The following is a 21,739-nucleotide window of genomic DNA, read 5'->3' on the forward strand; positions in this document are numbered from 1 at the left end:
AAAGAGCTGACAGCAGCCTGGGAAGGTCCTTTGTGGAAGGTGACTTAACTACTTTTCTTTGTAACTTGCAGTCTTGGATACCAGAGGAGAAATCTAATTTTGTCCAGAGTCTTGGACCATGTGTTTGTGTGAACAAGCCCCCCAGAGTGCTTCTGAGTTGAGAATCCACCTAGAGCAGGCTGGGTTTTGCCTTCAAAGAGGATATCTGTGGTACACTGGAGCTTGGCATCTCCTGCAAGATATCCAGTGAGTTTCCCAGCCTCCCTGCAGCTGGGCATCCCCTGGAACTCAGTATATGACTCCGGAAGGTCAGGAGGGCCCTGGGAGGTTTGCTAGAGGAGTCCAGACCTGCTATGTGGACTAGACTTAAAGGTGACGCACAAGTCACAGGGGTCAGCCGCCCCCTGCTTTCACAACTCCTGTCCTTACAGAACCTGGTCTCTAGCAGCTGCCCTCACACGATAAACCCTGAAGAAGTGACTGCCAGGTGGGGGCATGTCACCACCTCCGTGGGACACTGGGGCAGAGCCCAGCCTTGCTTCCTCTGGCAGACCGGGGTTCCTTTCCTACCTGAAGCTGGTGCATCCCAGGCCTTTCAGGGCCACTGTGGCCATCGTCTTGGTGGCCCTGCCAGTGAGAGGGCAGTTGTGTGTCAAATTACCACATATGCGCACACACACACCCCACACCACTGCATTCCGACCAACCAGACTTGCTCAAGTGTGATGGGGGATGAGGACGCAGGTGCACACCTCGCTTGCTGCAGCCTTCCAGCAGAGAATACGTCTCCAAGGGTAAGGCTGCACACTCAAGTTCAAGGTTATCCACCCGACTCAATGAGGTGACAGGCTCACTTGAGAGGGGCACTTGAGAGGGGTGTCGTAAACAAGTTTTCAGTGAGAATCCAGTACCAGAGTTTGTGAAGGATTCAGTGACTTACAGTTCAGTTAATTAGAGAGATACAGGTTTCTACCCTCAAGCCTTTGCATTCAGATATGCTTTCTTTCTTGCGAGAGACAAGTGGGTCCTGGCTGGTGCACACAGGAGTAGCATGCGACCCAATGGATGGCAGTGGATATGCCGGAGGACACCATCTGTCCTGAGTCATGGCAGGAAAAAGCTGCTCTAAATTAGTCCTGGCCATGCTTTCTTAGCTCCTCCTGCATCTAAATCTGTCTTCCCAAGGCTGGGTAGAACGAAAGCTTTTCTTCTGCTGGAATGATGGGTTGGTCTTTCAGAGAAACAAGCCCGGGGGGAGGGGGCCAGAGTGTTTGCAAGCTGAATTCCCCAGGCAGGGGCTACAGGGAGTCCCTGAAGTACGGGCACAGCGGAACTCACCAACTTGATCTCTGCTCTTACTGCCCCACCGTAGGGCCCCCTGGAAGCAGCTATGGCCCTGAAGTGAGGTTTTGTTTTGTTTATATCCTTACAAGCAGCATCAGACTCTGAAGGGAGTTGATACTGATTTTGTTTTAAAAGCACCTTTCTGGTTACCAGCCAGAGCTCAGTGGCTCCTTTGCCATGGAAAGGCAGGTGAAAGGGCAGAAAAAGCTTCACTGTTTGCATGTGGTTTTGTTTTTGTTTCAAAGACCAAAATGTTCTATGGCTTAATGAATTGGCTGGGGCCTTTGACCCTGCACTAATCATGACATTTTATCCAAGGGGGGTTCAGGAAGAGAACTCAGCCAAGTGGATTAAAGAACCTGTTTGAATTTGGAATGAGAGGCCCTGGCATTTTTGTGTATCCTTGGAAATCCAATCACCTTCCTATGCCTAGATTCCCTTCCTGTCTCACAGGCCAGGCTCTGACACCGAGGTTCTGACTGTTCCTGGACATGGACAAAGTCTGCTGAGAGCTGGAGTGAGGGGTGGGGTAGGGAGAATGGGGGGAGGGGGCAAGCACTTGGTGTAGTTGTGCGGAATAAACAGTATTTTTTCTTTTGTACTGGTCTGCTTGTTTCTCTTTTACCTCTCAGAGTGATGTAAGAGAATCAGGGTCAGAGACCAGGGGATGAGCTAGCTGCCTTTGCTGGCAGAGCTTGTGGCCTGGAAAATCCCATTGCAAGAGGAGGAGGATCAGCGCCCTGGACTCCTGCTTCCCTGCCATGATCTCCCTGTGCGGTACAGGGTCAGGCGGGTGTGACCTTTCTGTTTCCAGACCACCCCTGATACCTAGGACCCCAGAATTCCCTGCCACGGGGCAGCTGTTGTCAGAAAGCTGGGTGGACAGAGCTTGGCTGTGCAGGCTGGATGCCTCTACATATGTACAAAGCCCTTTACAGTGTGAGGTGGAGCTGCAACGGGGTTAAGAGGAGGCAGGCTGGGGACGAGGACTGAGGCACATTCTAGCACAGAACTTGAGGGAGTCCTAGAAGTCCAAATTCAAATCTGGCCTTCTGGGTCATTATGAAGGCATGCTTATCATGATGAGAGGCTAGAATAGTCACAGTTAGGTTGATTTATGCTTTCCCTGGAGAAGGGCATGGCAACCCACTCCAGTATTCATGCCTGGAGAATCCCGTGGACAGAGAGCCCGGCAGGCTACATTCCACAGGGTCACACAGAATCAGACCTGACTGAAGCAACTTAGCATGCACCCACATGCTTTATAAACATTTAGATATAGGTAAGAGGATCTTCCTTTGTACTGTTTCCCAGGCCAGCAAATATTATGAGCAGGTCCACCACTCAAGTTCAGAACTGGGAAAGTATGGCTGTAAAATGGGTCTCCCTCCTAGGAGTAGGGTTCATGCCATACCTCCATGGACTCCTCCCCAGTCCCCTGCCCCATCTTCCTAGTATTGATAAGGTCTGAGCGACATAATCTAAACTGGTGAGAAGAAGGCATCAGCTTTGATTCCACCCAACCAGGATTCCTGAGTCAGGCACTGTGCTGGGTTCCAAATCATGCTCTCCCATCCCTTCCCCACCCAAGGGACAGGAGATGTCTAAGATATATAGATGTTAGGTTTGGGGATCAGAGGCGCTTTACAGGACTTTGAAATAATGAGGCCAAAATGACACAGAAGCCAGCACTTGTTTCTGCATAGATCTCATGATCCTAATATTGACTGTCCACACTAGGCTGTATATTGTCACCCTGCTTATTTAACTTCTATGCAGAGTACATCATGAGAAACGCTGGGCTGGAAGAAACACAAGCTGGAATCAAGATTGCCGGGAGAAATATCAATAACCTCAGATATGCAAATGACACCACCCTTATGGCAGAAAGTGAAGAGGAACTAAAGAGCCTCTTGATGAAAGTGAAAGAGGAGAGTGAAAAAGTTGGCTTAAAGCTCAACATTCAGAAAAATAAGATCATGGCATCCGGTCCCATCACTTCATGGGAAATAGATGGGGAAACAGTGGAAACAGTGTCAGACTTTATTTTGGGGGGCTTCAAAATCACTGCAGATGGTGACTGCAGCCATGAAATTAAAAGACGCTTACTCCTTGGAAGAAAAGTTATGACCAACCTAGATAGCATATTGAAAAGCCGAGATATTACTTTGCCAACAAAGGTCCATCTAGTCAAGGCTATGGTTTTTCCAGTGGTCACGTATGGATGTGAGAGTTGGACTGTGGAGAAAGCTGAGTGCCGAAGAATTGATGCTTTTGAACTGTGGTGTTGGAGAAGACTCTTGAGAGTCACTTGGGCTGCAAGGAGATCCAACCAGTCCATTCTAAAGGAGATCAGTCCTGGGTGTTCATTGGAAGGACTGATGTTGAAGCTGAAACTCCAATACTTTGGCCACCTCATGTGAAGAGTTGACTCACTGGAAAAGACTCTGATGCTGGGAGGGATTGAGGGCAGGATAAGGGGATGACAGAGGATGAGATGGCTGGATGGCATCACCGACTCGATCCAAATGAGTTTGGGTGAACTCTGGGAGTTGGTGATGGACAGGGAGGCCTGGCATGCTGCGATTCATGGGGTCGCAAAGAGTCAGACACGACTGAGCGACTGAACTGAACACTAGGCTGTGACTCAGGACCCAGGCCAAGGGCACAAAACAGATGCTTGATAAATAGCAGACAGATGACTGAATGCATTTTCTACCCACTTTGTCAAGGAAATCCTAAGAGCTGAGTCCCTGACTTCAGGCCACTGGGAGAAAGCAGGTTCAGAGGCTTCGGTAGTAGCACTGCAAGGTTTAGACTGTGACATATGCGAGTGAATGGAATCTGGGCAGCGACTGGCCCTGAATGCAGACAGGCATCTCCCAACAGCTCCCAGCAGAAGCATCAGTGGAAGCTGTTCTCTCCGGCTCAGACCAGTTGAGGACATTTCCTGGCAACTGGCCCCAGAAGGCTTTAAAGGAAGAGGGGTGAGTATGGAGGGACTGCAGTTTCTATTGTCGAGTCTGGGATGTTCCTTTGGGTTCCTGAACCCGTGTGTGTGTGTGTGTGTGTGTGTAGGCTTCCCCACATCAGCAAGCAATTCTCGGATACTAGCAGTGTGTCCAAAAACTTAGCTCAATTCTGGCATTATCTACCTAGAGATGGCATCAGATTCCACAGGTAAAGGGCTCTGTCCCAAAAGACCACCCTTCACTTCAGATGCCTCAACTGCAGGGTCCATCAAAGAAGCCAGACTGGGCCTCAAATGTTCTTCGTCTGGAATGTATGAAAGACGTGAAGAGTTAAACTAGATTGTCCCTGAAAAAGGCCTGCCTGGATAATGATCTCTTCCTGTACCTGGAGGAAAATGCCTGGTGATTGACTTGGGACCGCAGCAAGTGACTGACTCTTAAACGAATTAGAAAGCCCAGGGGATGGATAGGTGTGGATCCTCCAGAGTTTGAGCCCTCAAGCCTCTGACCCCTAGTAGCTCAGATCGTAAAGAATCTGCCTGCAATGTGGGAGACCTGTGTTCAATTCCTGGGTCGGGAGGATCCCCTGGAGAAAGAAATGGCAACCCACTCCAGTATTCCTGCCTGGAGAATTCCATGGACAGAGGAGCTACAGTCCATGGGGTCGCAGTCAGATACGGCTAAGCGACTAACACTGACAAGGAACTGAGGTGCAGAGAATACAAGGAATCTACTCAGGGTTGCTTTGTTTGTAAGCAACAGAACTAGGCCTTAAATCAAGATGTGCTGTCTCTAAAGCCTGTGTGGTTAACTTTGTCCCATATAGGGTGGGACCTGGGGAGTGCTATCTGTCCCGATCTTTTGGGTAGGATTTCCATGTTTCCACCCTCCAGGGTAGGTCTTGCTGTGTTCCATCTAAACAGTGTCTAGTTACAGGACCTAGTCTAGGGAAATGAATGCTTTACAATGAGGCAATAGTTCAGAACACTGAATTTGGAGCTCTGGGCCACAGGTGTTCTGGTTAATCACTCAAATTTATTATGAGTAATGGTCTAACAGAAACCATGATTTTTGTTATGGGTACAAAATTTTGATTTCTTGATGGATGCTGCTAGATGTCCAGGGGAACACCTGATGATCTTTTCTTGGAGGCAGAGCTCTCAGGACTGCTCCTGGAATTCCTGTTTCCAGGCCTGGCATTCCAACTTCATGAGTAGCTACATTGGAGAAGGAGAAAAGGGGGAAAGTCCACTCCCTGGGGCAAAAGTGTTTACCCCTGAAATGTGGCTCAGCTGGTAAAGAATCCACCTGTAATGTGGGAGACTTGGGTTTGATCCCTGGCTTGGGAAGACCCCCTGGAGAAAGGAAAGGCTTACCTACTCCAGTTTTCTGGCTTGGAGAATTCCACCGACTGTGTAGTCCATGGGGTCACAAAGAGTTGGACATGACTGAGCGACTTTCAATTTATTTCACTTTCTGAAAGTCACAGAATTCCAGGGGTATATGCTGTCTGACGTCTTCTCCCCTCAGGTGGACCTGGGCTCAAGGACCTAAGTCTCAATGCTAATCTGTACTCCAGCTGGGAGGGCGGCCAAGCTTTAGGACTCACTTTTCATTTCATCTCTGTTTGTTTTAGAATGGCAAGGAGGACCTTTGTGAAGTCTTTGTTTTGGTTCAGAATTAAAACTTAACCTCAAACCTTTCCAAGAAATATATGTATTTCTTTTTTCTAAGTATTTCCCAGGGGACAGGGTGCCATAGGATTTATGGATATGGCTATGTCTTCCAAATATCTAATATGGTTCTCTTCCAAACATTATTATAAATATTTCTTGTTTTATTTTCTTTTAATATTTATTTATTTAGGCATGTGGGATTTTTACTTGGCTGCACTGGGTCTTCGCTGCTGTGCCAGGCTTTCTCTAGTTATAGCGAGTTAGGGGCTACTTTTCATTGCAGTGCACAGGCTTCTCATTACAGTGGCCTCTCTTGTTCTGGAGCACAGGCTTTAGGCATACAGGCTTCAGTAGTTGGAGCTCGATGGCCCAAGAGCTCTGGCTTGGTAGTTGTGGAGCCCAGGCTTAGTTGCTCCATGTCATGTAGAATCTTCTCAGACCAGGGATTCAACCCATGTCCCCTGCACTGGCAGGCGAATTCTAATCCACTGATCCACCAGGGAGGTCCCTCTGTATTATTTTTCAATCTGTTCCCTTTGAGCTATTTTACTGTTGATGAAAAATCGTACTTCATCCAATGTTCCTTCATGGGAACAATTTTTTGAAAACTCAATATTCTCCCCTCCACAGATGCAAACTTCATCTCTGAAAGGAAGAAAGGATGGAAAATTTGGGGTTTTTTTTTAGGTTATAACCATCCACAGGGGTGTGGTACCATGGTTAGATGCTCAGAGTGTAAGGCCAGTCAGTCAGACTTTACCACTGGGTGATCCTGGACAAGTCAACTCGTTTTTCTAAGCCTCAGTTTCCTTATCTATGAAATGAATCTAAAAGTAGTACCTTCTTTACAGGGGTGATGTTGGGAGGATGAAATGAGATAACCTATACAAAGCATCTAGTCAGGGCTTGGTACCTAGCAAGGGCTCAGGAAATAGTAGCCTGTCATTATTATCAGCTATTATTTGCTCTGTATCTGTACAGTCCCCAGAGCTGTACCACTAGCAGGGAGGCATCCCTGTAGGCAAAGGCCAACTAAGAGAACTAGGGTAGTTCCTGGCTCAGATGCTAATTTATGTAATATCTGTTACATATTCAATAATACATTTTTTGGTAAGTTATGAAAAATAATAATGAAACAATAACCCATGGATCTACCATTCAACTTGAGTAAACTACTACCATGGGTTAAAGCTACTTTTGAGTTCCTCCCCAGCCCACCTCATTGCCTTTTCTTAGATGTGACCATCTATTAATAGAAAGCTGAGCACTGAAGAATTGATACTTTTGAAGTCTGGTGTTGGAGAAGACTCTTGAGAGTCCCTTGGACTACAAGGAGATCCAACCAGTCCATCCTAAAGGAAATCAGTCCTGAATATTCACTGGAAGGACTAATGCTGAAGCTGAAACTCCAATACTTTGGCCACCTGATGGGAAGAACCGACTCACTGGAAAAGACCCTGATTCAGGGAAAGATTGAAGGCTGGAGGTGAAGGGGACAACAGAGGATGAGATGGTTAGATGACATCACCCACATGATGGACATGAGTTTGAGTAGGCTCCAGGAGTTGGTAATGGACAGGGAAGCCTGGCGTGCTGCAGCCCATGAGGTGGCAAAGAGTCAGACATGACTGAACGACTGAACTGATAATAGAGTTGTGTTTATCATTTCATTCCTTTTAAAATGAACATGTATGTATATATAATCCCCTAAATGGTATATTATTTAATTTTGCTGGGTTTTGAGCTTTATAAAGTGATGTTATACTGTATGAGCATTTCTGCATTTCCTCCACCATTCTAAGACTAATTTATTCCTGTATTTGCATATAGCTGTATTCATGTTCACTGCTGTATAATAATCTATTACACTCCAACTCATCCTTTCTCTTGTTGGCAGACATTTGTTCTGTTTTGCTGCTATAAATAGTGCTGCCATGAACATTCTCATACTAGATTCCTGGTATGCGTGTGTAAGAGCTCTCTAGTGTATATATGAAGAGTGGAGTTGCTGAAGCACAGAATAATTTTCAGGATAATTTCTAAAGAGGTTGTAGTCTGCAGAGAACACAGGTTCCATCCCTAGTGGGGAAACTAAGATCCCACATACCACACGGCCAAAAAAATTATAAAGCCCTGTTTATAAAGGATTTTGACTATGGCACCTCTCTTTTGGTCTCTGAGTTCAAGACCCCTTCCTTTACACACAAGCACATATTTTGAGATACAACTGGCTCAAGGGAAGAAAAAAAAATGTCTTAAAGAGATATTAAATGTCTTGAGAATGAACCAAGACTTGGACGCCAGGCTTACTAAAGTAAGAAGATGGATAAGACAGAGCCCTCAAAGATAGAAGACTCTAGTTGAAACTGGGAGCGTGCTGTCAACTTCATGTCAACCTCTTTTCTATCTTTCCTTTTTTTAATTCAATAAGCATAATAAAAAACCTATTGAATGTAGGAACTATACTAGGAGATATTTAGAACAGAAACCTGAAAAATATGTATTCCCTTTTCTTTAGGAGGTCAGAATCTAGTGATAAAGGCATCTATCTACTTGTATCTATCTCAACACACTGTACAAATTAAATACTTGAATACAGTAATGAACCAATACTTTCATACAGGCAATGTCTTGTAGTGAAATTATCCTTATAACTTTATAATAAAATTAATTTTATAATCCACTAGATTGGCACCCCAATTTAGTTCCGGCAAATTTAAGGCTTCAGCCTCCTCTCCTTATTGCAAAAATGAAGGTTATTAATACTTATATTTAGAATTGTAAATCTAGCTACAATTGTTTTCAGGATTATTGATAATGTAAAAAAGTTCCTTGTATATAGTTGATGCTCAATAAACAATGGACATTATTTAAACCTCAAAGGAGGAAGATGGAGCACGTGGAAGAAGGTGGAGCACGTGGGGTTTTATCCCCGTTCTTCAAATATAAAAAAGCTATATCTCGGTAAGATTAAAAGACACTATTCTGGTCACCAAGCCAGTAAATGAAGACGCCAGCACAAACCCTCATTTTCAGATCACCACCTTTTAAAAACCACAACACCTTTACCTATCTCATGCTTTCCTGTTGAAAAGCATTAAAGAAGAATTCGGAAGATAAAAAGACTATCCGGGTTAAGTGGAACTTAAGTAGACTCTTGACCCCAGGAGAGGTGAGTTTAAGAAGAGAGTATTTAGAAGCATACAAGCACTAGTTAGGAACGTTTGGGTAACAACCAAGAATCAGCCAGGGCGGGGTGTAGGTTCAGTAAGACTAGATTTAGAGCTCCACCCACGTCTTAGAGTTTTGACTAGCTACTTAGCAGACACCAGAAGCCTGGGAACAACTAGGAAAGACGTTTAAACCCGGCCACCTGACGCACCCCAGTCCTCTCCCAGATAGCCCAGTCCATCTCAGGAGGCGGAGAGTCGTGGCGTCGCTAGCCTATCATCATTGCCAAGCTCAGGGGAGTCGATTCTTAATTGGCTACTGTTAGGGTGACGTCACACTCGCCGCTCCGGCGAAGGAAGAGGACGCCATGATTGGTTGGCGCTGGGACGGCGGGCGGTGGAGGAGCCTAGCTAGCCTGGGTTTCAAACCGGTGCTGGGCTGTCTCGAGCCATGTTTTGAGGCCGTGGCGGGCTGCGGAGGGCGGGGAGTCGGCTCAGTGGAAACCTGGATTTGGTTTTAAGAGCCGTGGAATTGAGAAGAAGTGACCGGAAGTGATCTTGGGACTGACCGGAAGCGAGGCCTGGAGGGGAAAGGGAGAGTGGTTCCCGGGAGGGAGGGGATTTCCAGCGGTAAGGGGCGGGGGAAAGGTGCTAAAGCGGCGTGGGAGTGCCGGCTAGGCAGCGGGTCGCTGCTGCTGGTTTGTTTGGAAAACAGCGAGTGACCACCGCGAGCTCAAGGGGCGATCCCAAAAAGAGTGCGAGGAGTCCAGGGTTGCCTCTGGATAGTCTGGAAGAGTTAAGCCAAAGGGCCCTCGTGCTCTAGAGACCTGGGTGCGGGGGAGGGATTTTGGAAGTCGGGGCAGCCGAGAGCGAAGAGCCAAGGGTACGGGAGATTAGTTGTGTGGGCAGTGTGGGTGGGGCTTGGGGGTGGCTTGGTGGGTGCTGCGTGGGAGATCTTGGTTTGGAGTTTTCTACAGTCTTGCAGTCTTGCCCCGGTTGGGTAGAATCACGCTACTCGCCTTTGTACAAGAAACTGTCTCCTGGGGCAAGGAAGGAGCCAGAATGGCCTGGGCTCTGAAGCTGCCTCTGGCCGATGAGGTGATTGAATCCGGGCTGGTGCAGGACTTTGATGCTAGTCTATCCGGGATCGGCCAGGAACTGGGTGCTGGTGCCTATAGCATGAGGTGAGTGAGATTTTCCCAGACCCTGCACCTTCTGAGTAACAAAGGCAGGATAGAGAATAACGGGGGAGGAAAAGAGGTGTGTTGGGTTAGAGAAGCTCTCCGCGTTTAGAGAAAAGGAACTTGTTTCTCTTTTGAGTGGTGAGCATTGTGGTAGAAATGGAAAAAGAGATTATGGAAGTGTCAAGAAAAATGGCTCTTGATTAGCAACCAAGTGAATGTTGAGAGGCTGTTGTGCCAGTGTGGGTGATTTGGAGACTGTTGGGTGTGTGTGTGTGTGTGTGTGTGTGTGTGTTGTGTGTTGTGTGTGTTGTGTGTGTGTGTTTTTTTTTTGTGTTTTTTTTTGTGTGTGTGTTTTTTGTGTTTTTTTTTGTGTGTTGTGTGTGTGTGTGTGTGTGTGTGTGTGTGTGTGTACGTACGTGTGGGTAGGTTGCACTGGACTTGTGTGAGTAAGAGGCCACATTGAACATGTGAGATGTGATGTTTAGGGAGTTGGGACTTAATGATAAATATTGGTTGACTGCTTTTGGGGAAGAAATGTGAGATCCTAAGTCCACACATCTGTATTTTAACCAGCTTTCAGGCTTTACTCAATTCTGGGGTTTCTGACTTTTGAAACATAAGCTGTGAAATGAAAAAGTGTCAACAAGAACTTTTAGATGCTTCTAGACCTTCATGTATCAAGCCAAATGTTGATAATAAATAAAAATCTCCTGTGAAAGCAACATAACCTGCCATGTAATTTATTTGCATGCCTTAGGAACTTCATTCCCCCAATATAGTTTGTTTCATTTAAAAGATGTGCAAGAGCCAAGTCTGGAAATGTTGAAACATCCGCTTCTTAATGTTTGATGGAATATAACTGGGTTTCCAAATGGATAATAAGCTTAATCTAAATAAGTGAGTCAAAGAAACTTTAGAATTTAGCATTCTTAATTAGGTTTATGAGTTTATAATGGGAGGATGCCTTTTATGGTGAAAGTGGGCAAATTTTGTATTCTGTTAGTGAGCATCTTTGAGAATTATAAAAGTGAACTTCCTTTCTTTAACCCTGCTAAGCCAAAGTGAACTTTCCTCACTGAAGTAAAATTATGAGTTAGAACTTAATACTTCATTTTCAGAAATCTTTGCTTACAGTTAGAATAATAAAGGCCATCCTTGAATACATATTTTATTAATTTTCAGGGAAATTTGAGTTCTATCATGCAGTGCTCTTAGCCTTGAGAAATTTAATTTTGTCTGTTCTTGTTAAAATAAGTCTTACCATAAAAATAGAGATTAACTTGGTCTGAAAGTAAATGTCCTGACCCTGAGCTTGTGCGTCAGTACTGACATAATATTTGACAATTTATGGAGGTGTTTGTATAAAGATTACTACCACAAAAAGTTAAGTTCTGTCTAGGTTATCACAGTTAAGGATGGAGATAATTGAATATAGCTGTACTTGGTATAAAAATAGTTTAACATCATTAGCAAACATTTGGGTATCAACTGTGTGCTCTCTCTACCATGTGACCTTACCTTACATTTATGAATGCTTTCCTATTCATACCCTGAGTGCTCCTCACATGTATTAGTAGAATGCCTTGTATATTTACATGTTTGGAATTTTTTCCAACATTAAATCCACAATAGTTTTCAAACATCACTTTGTTTTTTCTCAGTAGCACAATGTGTAAAAAATGTTTTTCAAGTATTCTTTTCTTTGTCCTCTTTCACCTTCCTTTTTCGTGCACTTTGCTATTGTCATGATTTTCTCTTGTCTCTTACACACATTTAATCATTTGCATTAATTTGTGTTAAATAGATATTAGTTCTCAAACTGTAGTATTTATGAGAGTCATCTGGAAACTTATAAAAAAATAGTTTCCAGCATCCCATCTTTGGTGATTGTCTGGGGCACAGACTAAAAATCTGATTTTTTACAAGCAAGTTCTTCGGTGATTTTGATGCATGTAGTCCATGGCTCACATTTTGAGAAACACTGATTGGAGGAGGTTTTATTCTCAAAGACAATGATTCTTTGCTCTCCCTTTTTCTTCTTTTAACTAAACTTGTGATTGCTTTTCCTAAATCTTTGTTAGGGAAATCTCTCTGACAGCAATTTTTAAAAGAATTTTTATGTGTTTATTTATTTTGACTGCTCTGGGTCTTTGTTGCTGTGGGAGGGCTTTTGTATTATAGCTGGGGTGAGCGGGGCCTACTCTCTAGTAGCAGTGTGCTGGCATCTGTTTACGATGGCTTCTCTTGATGCAGAACTTGGGCCCTAGGGCACTGCAGGCCTTAGTAGTTCAGAGGGCAGGCCCAAGCAGTTGTGGCCCACGCTCCCTGCTACCCCAAGGCATGTGGGATTCTCCTGGACCAGGAATCGAATCTGTGTCCCCTGCACTGCCAGGTGGACTGCCAACCCCTGGACCACCAGGGAAGTCCCAACAGCAGTTTGTTTTATAAAATATTTTCCTAACATGTTTGTTTTACCCTGACTTGCTTATTTCTACTGCATCTTAAAACGGTTTCATTTATACATCTGTTGGTTTATACTTTATAAATGATTTACCTTAGTTGGATGTTCTGATTCTTCATCTGCCATTGCATTCATTAACTATATTATTTTCATAAAGTGAAAGTGAACTCGCTCAGTCGTGTCTGACTCTTTGCGACCCCGTGGACTGTAGCCTACCAGGCTCCTCTGTCCATGGGATTCTCCAGGCAAGAATCCTGGAGTGGTTGCCATTTCCTTCTCCAGGGGATTTTCCTGACTTAGGGATCGAACCCAGGGATTGAACCCAGGTCTCCCGCATTGCAGGCGGAGGTTTTAACCTCGGAGTCACCAGGGAAGCCCATTATTTTCATAAGTGGTCCTTTAATAGTCTCCATATTTTTTCCTTACGTCTTAATACATGGCACGCACTTTATAATTAAAATAAAGGAAGTTCCCTGAAAACAGGCTGAATAAAAGAAGCCAGTCACGAAAGACTACATATGATTCTGTTTCTTGGGAGTGTCCAGAATTGGCAAATCTATAGGGACAGAAAGTAGATTAGTGGTTGACTAGATAGTGAAGGACAGGGAAGCCTGGTGTCCAGGGGGTTGCACTGAATAATATATTTTTGTATCAGTTTACTTATCCATTCAACTAGTGAAGGGCATCTTGGTTGCTTCCAAGCTTAGGCATTATAAATAAAGCTGTTATAAACATCTGTGTGCAGATGGTTTTCATCTTTGAGCAGATACCAAGGAATGCCATTACTGGATCATATGGTATGAGTATGTTTAGCTTTGTAAAAAACTGACAAACCATTCTCTAAAGTGGCTGTACCATTTCGATTCCTACCAGCAATGAGAGGGTTCTGGTATTACTCCACACCTTGTCAGAATTTGGTGGTGTCATTGTTCTGGATTTTGGCCATCCTAAGAGGTGTGTAGTGTATACTTAACTTTTTCAAGATCTGCCAAGCTGTTTTACACAACAGCTAAACCATTTTGCATTCTCACCTGCAATGTACAAGGGGTCATATTTCTCTGCATCCTCATCAATACTTATTTTCTGTGTTTTAAATTAAAGTCATCCCAGTGAGTGTGAACTAGGATCTGATATTATTTGTTTTGCGTTCCCTTGATGACCATGATGTTGAACATCTTTTCATGTGCTTGTTGGCCATTCATGTGTCTTCTTTGGAAAAGGGTCCTTTGTGAAAGTGAAAGTTGCTTAGTCGTGTCCGACTCTTTGCAGCCCCTTGTGCTATACAGTCTATGGAATTCTCCAGGCCAGAATACTGGAGAGGGTAGCCTTTCCCTTCTGCAGGGAATCTTCTCAACTCAGGGATCAAACCCAGGTCTCCTGCATTGTAGGCAGATTCTTTACCAGCTGAGTCACAAGGGAAGCCCATTTGAGTCCTTTGCCCAGTTTTAAATTGGGTTGTTTGCACATTGTTGAGTTGAAGAGTTCTTTGTGTATTCTGATTACTAGATCGATAGGCTTCCCAGGTGGCTCAGAGGTAAAGAATCCTCCTCCAATTGCAGGAGATGTGGGTTTGATCCCTGGGTGGAGAAGATGCCTGGGAGAAGGAAATGGCAACCCACTCCAGTATTCTTGTCTGGAAAATCCCGTGGGCAGAAGAACCTGGCAGACCACACTCTGTGGGGTCACAGGAGAGTCAGGCATGACTTAGGGGCTAAACAGCAGCTACAACAAGATTATTATCAGATGTGTGGTTTGTAGATACTTTCTCCAATTCTACATGCTGTCTTTCACATTCTTAACAATGTTCTTTGATTCACCAAAGTGTTTAATTTTTTAAAAATATTTATTTTTATTTATTATTGTATTTGACTGTGCTGGGTCTTACTTGCAGTATGCAAACTCTTAGTTGTAGGAAGTGGGATCTAGTTCCCTGACCAGGGATTGAACCCGGAACCCTGCATTGGGAATCCAGATTCTTAGTCATTGGACTGCCAAGGACGTCCCCAACTGTGTTTACTTTTTGTGAGTCCAATTTATTCATTTTGTTGCTTTATGCTTTTGATGTCAGCTCTTAAGAATCTGTTGCTAAATTCAAGTTATGGCTATTTACCCCGTGTTTTCTTCTAGGAGTTTATACTTTACGCTCTTATGTTTAGGTCATTGATCTATTTTGAGTTAATCTTTTAATTTAAAGTGAGATAGGGGTCCAGCTTCATTTGTTTGTATTTGGATAGCCAGTTGTCCCAGCCATTTGTTCGTTTCCATTGAATGTTCTTTGTAGTCCCATTGAAAATCAAGTGGCCATACTTGTAAGGATTTATTTGTGGACTCGATTCTGTTCCATTGGTTGATATATCTTTTTGCCAGTACCACACTATTTTGATTACAGTAGCTTTGTAAAAAAAAAAGCTCTGAAATTGGGAAGTGTGATTTCTCTTATTTTGTTTTTCTTTTCCATTATTGTTTTTTGCTATTCAGGGCCCCTTGTAGTGCCATACAAATTTGAAGGTAAGCCTTTCTGTTTCTGCAAAACAGGCCATTGGGATTTTGATAGGGATTTCATTAAATCTGTAGATAGCTTTGGGAGTATTTCCATCTTAATAATACGAGGTTTATCAGTTCATGAACATGGGGTGTCTTTCCATTTAGTTAGGTCATCTTTAATTTCTTTAAGCAGTGTTTCATAGTTTTCAATGTACAAGTCTTCCACATCCTTGGTTAAATTTATTCCTACATATTTTATTCTTTTAGAGGTTATTATGTGCTTAGTTGCTCAGCTGTGTCTTGATTCTCTGTGGCCCTATGGACTGTAGCCCACCAGACTCCTTTGTCCATGGAATTTTCCAGGAAATACTGACAGAATACTGGAGCATTTCCTACTCCAGGGGATCTCCCTGACTCAGGGAATCAAACCCGCATCCCTTCCATCTCCTATACTGGCAGGCAGATTCTTTACCACTAGCGCCACCTGGGAAGCCCTGGAGGTTATTGGGATTGCTATTTTTTCACTTAGCATAGTGACTTCAAGGTGGTTTTCAATGTTTCATGAAAGGATGTTGAATTTTGTCCTGAGCCTTTTCTATCAAAATGATCATATGGGGTATTACATTGGGATTTCCTTATCAGAACTATCCTTACACTTCTGAGATAAATTTCACTTAGTCATAGTTTAGAATCATTTTAATGTACTATTGGATTCAGTTTGGTAGTATTTTGTTGGGGATTTTTGTGTCTTTATTCATAAGGGATATGGGTCTGTACTGTTCTTGTATCCTTTTCTGGCTTTTGGTATCATAGACTGTTAGGCAGTGTTCCTCCCCCTTTTTGGGAAGAGTTTGACTTAGAATGGTGTGAGGGACTTTCCTGTTGGTACAGTGGATAAAAATCGCCTGCCAATGCAGGGGACATGGGTTCGATCCCTGGTCTGGGAAGGTTTCACAAGCCATGGAGCAGCCAAGCCCATGCGCCACATCTACTGAGCCCATGTTCTAGAGCTCACAAGCTCCAGCTGTCAGTACTGAGGCCTGCACACCTAGAGTCTGTGCTGCACAGCAAGAGAAGCCACTGCAGTGAGAAGCCTGTTCATCTCTAGAAAGAGTAGCCCCTACTCACTGCAGCTGTGTCTTTGTATGCTTTGTAATTCACAACAGGGGAAGTGCAGTTGATTTATAATATTGTGTTTGCTTCTGGTATGCATCAAAATGATTCAGTTATACATGTATATATATTTCAGATTATTTTCTATTATAGGTTATTATAATGTATTGAATGTAGTTCCCTGTGTAATACAGTAAATCTATGTTGCTTATCTATTTTATGTATGGTTTGAATCTGTTAATTGCATACTCCTGATTTACCCCTCCTTCCTCCCTTTCCCCTTTGCTACCTAAAGTCTGTTTTCTTAGTGAGTCTATTTTGTATATAGATTTATTTGTATTATTTTTTAGATTCCACATATAAGTGATATCATACAATATTTGTCTTTGACTTATTTCACTTAGTATAATATTCTACAGGTTCATCCATGTTGCTGCAAATGGCAGTATTTCATTCTTTTTTATGGCTGGGTAATATTCCATTAGTATATATATGTATATATATATAAAATATTCCATTATTTTATATATGTTTTGATATATATATGTGTGTGATATATATGTCACATCCTCTCAAACCAATCACTCATCTGTTGATTGGTACCTGAGTTCTTACCATGTCTTGGCTTTTGTAAACAGTGCTGCTATGAAAATTGAGGTACATGTGCTTTTTTGAATTAAAGTTTTTTCTTTTCTGGATATATGTCCAGAAGTGGGATTGCTGGATCTTATGATAGTTCTGTTTTTAGTTTTTTGAGAAACCTCCATTCCCTTTTCCATAGTGGCTGCACCAATTTGCATTCCCACCAACAGTGTAGGAGGGTTCCTTTTTCTCCGTACCCTCTCCAGCATTTATTGTTTATAGACTTTTTGATGACAGCCATTCTGACTGGTGTGTGGTGATGCCTCATTGTGGTTTTGATTTTAATATTTCTCATAACTAGCAATGTTGAGCATTTTTTCATGTGCCTATAATGCTTTGTAATTTTTTGTTGAGAACTGGACATTTTGAGTATTATAATATGGTAACTCTGGAAGTCAGATTCTGCTCCCTCCCTAGAGATTACTGTTGTTACTGAATGAAAGCTGAAATTGTTTATTTAGTGACTTCTCTAAACATTTTTTTGTAGAGAGTATATTCATTGCTCTGTATAGTCACCAAAGTCTCTTCTGTTATGTCATTATGTCCACCCTGTCAGTGACTTGACAAAGATTTCCTTAAATGCCTGGGTCCAATAAGAAGAGAAAAGGGGGAAAAAAGAGTGTTCTTTCTTTAAATCTCTTTGTCTCATTTTGCTAGGGAAGCTACTTTAGCCATGGGCTGAGACAGTGGTGAGCCTCTTTGCCAGCTCCTCAGCAATCAAAAACAGTGATCAAGACACAAAACTCTGGGAGTTCCCTCGTGGCCTAGTAGTTAGGATTCTGAGGTTTCTCTGCCATGGCCCAGGTTCAATCCCTGACTGGTAAAATAAGATCTTGCAAGCTGAGCACGGTGGCAAAAAGGAAAAAAAAGACACATAACCTTGAGACAAGATCCATATTGCACATCCTAGCACCAGTAAGCTACAGTAGGATCTTGGGCTATTTATTGTTACCACTGCTTCCTGCCATGGGACTGGGAGCTGAAAAATGATAGGTACCATGCCAAATGCTGAAATTAACTAAAACTTACCAGCCTCTTTCTTCATCAAGCACTCCCTTGGATGCTGAAAGTGTTGACGAGATTCCAGAGTTTCAAAATAATTGCCTCAGGCATTTCTTGCCAGCTCAGTTCTTTTGGTGAAAGACCAATTCCTAGAGCTTCCTACTCTGCTATCTTCCATGACCCCTGTCCTTAATCTACAATAGCCTTTTAATTGGTTCAGCTCTGTTTCTAACTCTGCACTCACCACCATCCCCCCACCTAATCTGTTCTCTACACTGAAACCTTTGTAAGTGTGTGGGTATTTTGTTCATTTAAATAAAAAATAATTTCAGACTTGTGAAAGATTTGCAAAAACAGTCCAAGAATTTGTGCATACCCTTCAACCAGATTTCTTAAATGTTAACATTTACTGAATTTGCTTTATCTTTCCCCATCTCTCTCCACACACCTACAGTGATTTTTTTTCTGAACTGCTTAAGTTGCAGATATGATGCCACTTAACACCTAAATACTTCAGTGTGTCATCTTTTGAAACAAGAAATTCTCTTACGTAACCACAGTACAATGATCAAAATCAGGAACCTGACTCTGACACAATGCTATTATCTACCCATGAAACTTTTTCACATTTTGCCAGTTGTCTCAGTAATGTCCTTTATAACAGAGAAATATCCAAGATTATGTGTTGATTCAGTTGACTTGTCTTTCTTGTCTCGTTTAATCTAGAATGGCTCCAGCGTCTTTCATTGTATTTTCATGGCACTGACAATTTGATGAGTACAAGCCAGTTATTTTGTAGAATATTCCTCAATTTAGGTTTGCTGTTTCCTTATGATTAAATTCAGTTTATACACTTTGTTGTTTAGTTGCTGAGTCATGTCTGACTCTTTTGTAAGCCCATGGACTGTAGCCCGCCAGGTTACTCTGTCCATGGGATTTTGCAGGCAAGAATACTGGAGTGAGTTACCATTTCCTCCTCCAGGGGATCTTCCTGATCCAGGGCTCGAACCTGAGTCTCCTGCATTGGCAAGCAGATTCTTTACCACTGAGCCACCAGGGAAGCCCTCAGTTTATGCACTTTGGGTAGTAATACCTAAGAAGAGTTACTTATTGGAAAAGACCCTGATGCTGGGAGGGATTGGAGGCAGGAGGAGAAGGGGACGACAGAGGATGAGATGGCTGGATGGCATCACCGACTCGATGCACATGAGTTTGGGTGAACTCAGGGAGTTGGTGATGGACAGGGAGGCCTGGGGTCGCAAAGAGTCATCAACTGAGCAACTGAACTGAACTGAACTGAACTGAACCTAAGTAGTGATGCTGAGTTCTCTGTGTATCATGTTACATTGTTGTTTTTTAGTTACTAAGTTGTGTTTGACTCCTTTATGACCCCGTGGGCTATAGCCTCCCAGGCTTCTCTGTCCATGGAATTTCCCAGGCAAGAATACTAGAGTGGGTTGTCATTTCCTTCTCCAGGGGATCTTCCCAGGGATCAAATCCGTGTCTCCTGCATTGGCAGGCAGATTCTTTACCACTAACCCCTCCTGGGAAGCCCCATCATATTACATAGCACATGCTTGATTGATTCTGTTCCTGGCAGTGTCAACTTTGGCCGTCTCATGAAGGTGACGTGTACCAATTTTCTTTTTTGGAAATTTATTGTCTTTTGTAATTGATAAATATCTTGTGGGGAGATACATTGAGACTATGTAAATATCCTATTACTTTTCAAACTTTTATCTATCAATTTTAGTGTTTATTCTTGCCTTAATCAGCTGTCGTTATGATGGTTGCTAATAGATGATTTTCTAACTGTGCCTTTCCTTCTAAATATGTTCGTTGGTTTTGTATGAAAGCTTTCCCACATACACGCACCCCTGTGTTCATAGAAGCGCTGTTTATAATAGCCAAGACATGGACACAGCTTAAGAATGTCTGACAGGTGAACAGATAAAGAAGATGTGGTATGTATGTGCACAATGGAATATTACTCAGCCATAAAAATGAAACAATGTCATTCGTGGCAGCATGGATGGACCTAGAGATTATCATACTAAGCAGCGTAAGTCAGGAAGAGACGAATACCACATGATACCGTTTATATGTAGAATCCAAGATATGACGCAGATGAACAGAGGCAGACTCACAGAGAGCAAACTTGTGGTTGCCAAGGGGACAGAGGCAGGGGGAGGGCAGTGTTAGGAGTTTGGGATTAGCAGATGCAAACTATTATATATGCTGGATAAGCAACAAGGCCCTACAGTGTATATAGCACAGGGAACTGTAGTCGATATCCTGTGATAAACCGTAATAGAAAAGAATATGAAATATATATATATATCTGTATCACTTAAAAAAAATGAACTTCTTATTTTTATCAGTGTAGTCTCATTACTTAATAGATTGTAATCATTTATTGATACTATCACGATATATTTTGATCAATTCCAGATTTGGCTGGAGGAACCCCTTCAAGTTGGCTCCACATAGCAGCCTTTTAAAGTGAAAGTCTTGTAACAAGCCTTTTGTCCTAACGTAACTATTGATAGCACCCTCCTTCACTCACCCAAGTGTCCCTGTTGAATGATAAATTATATGATTGTCTTACTTGAAATGTAGATCAAATTGTGCTACTTTTCTCCTAAAAACTCTCCAGTGATTTTGCATCTCACTTTGAATAGAAGGTTCAGTTCTGGCATTGTTCCACCTGTGGTGCCTCTGTATCTTGTCCATATCGACTCTTCCCCTTGCTGCTGACCCCAGCCACATCTAGCCTTCTTACAGTCCCTCAAATGCTACGTACACTCCCACCTCGGGGCCTTTTGTATCTGCTGTAACTCCTCCTGAGATAAGACTTATACATTCCTCACTTCCTTTAGGTTTCTGCCTGCTGCTGCTAAGTCACTTCAGTCATGTCCGACTCTGTGCGACCCCATAGACGGCAGCCCACCAGGCTCCCCCGTCCCTGGGATTCTCCAGGCAAGAGCACTGGAGTGGGTTGCCATTTCCTTCTCCAATGCATGAAAGTGAAAAGTCAAAGTGAAGTTGCTCAGTCGTGTCTGACTCTTAGTGACCCCATGGACTGCAGCCTACTAGGCTCCTCCGCCCATGGGATTTTCCGGGCAAGAGTACTGGAGTGGGGTGCCATTGCTTTCTGCCTAAATATCACTTTATCAGAGAGGCCATCTCTCACTACCTTCAAAGAACATAGCAGGCACCTCCTTCCTCTCACCAGCACTTTACCTTCGCTAGTCGTTTTTGTCTTTTCCCCAATATCTGATGAGTTATTTATTTGCTTACCTCTTTCCCCGACTAGAATAAATGCTCCTTGAAGGCAGAGCCTTTGTTCTGATTTCTGCTATATCCCTAGTACCTTAGAAGAGTGCCTAAAAAATAGCTGCTGATCCGTTGAGTGAATGTACTGAACTCACTCTCACTCTTTTCTGTTTCAAAGGCAAGTTCAGTTCAGTTCAGTTGCTCAGTTGTGTCTGACTCTGCGACCCCGTGAACTGCTGCGTGCCAGGCCTCTCTGTCCATCACCAACTCCCGGAGTTTACTCAAATTCATGTCCATTGAGTTGGTGATGCCATCCAACCATCTCATCGTCTGTTGTCCCCTTCTCCCACCTTCAATCTTTCCCAGCATCAGGATTTTTTCAAATGAGTCAGCTCTTCGCATGAGGTGGCCAAAG

General features: G+C 43.2%; 1 protein-coding gene across 3 annotated transcripts in view; it reads left to right on the forward strand.

The window, feature by feature from the left end:
* TFCP2 (transcription factor CP2) overlaps positions 9,492–21,739 on the forward strand; it is a 49,590-nt gene continuing 37,342 nt past the window's right edge. For 2 of the 3 annotated variants that reach the window (XM_005679954.3, XM_005679955.3), the window contains exon 1: positions 9,492–10,346. In XM_005679954.3, the coding sequence (XP_005680011.1) occupies positions 10,225–10,346 (122 nt within the window). In that variant the 5' untranslated portion in view covers positions 9,492–10,224. The remainder of the gene's footprint in view (positions 10,347–21,739) is intronic. The other variant, XM_005679956.3, reaches the window with a different exon arrangement.

The sequence above is a fragment of the Capra hircus genome, chromosome 5, assembly GCF_001704415.2.
Source record: "Capra hircus breed San Clemente chromosome 5, ASM170441v1, whole genome shotgun sequence".
In the NCBI taxonomy this organism is placed as follows: Eukaryota; Metazoa; Chordata; class Mammalia; order Artiodactyla; family Bovidae; genus Capra; species Capra hircus.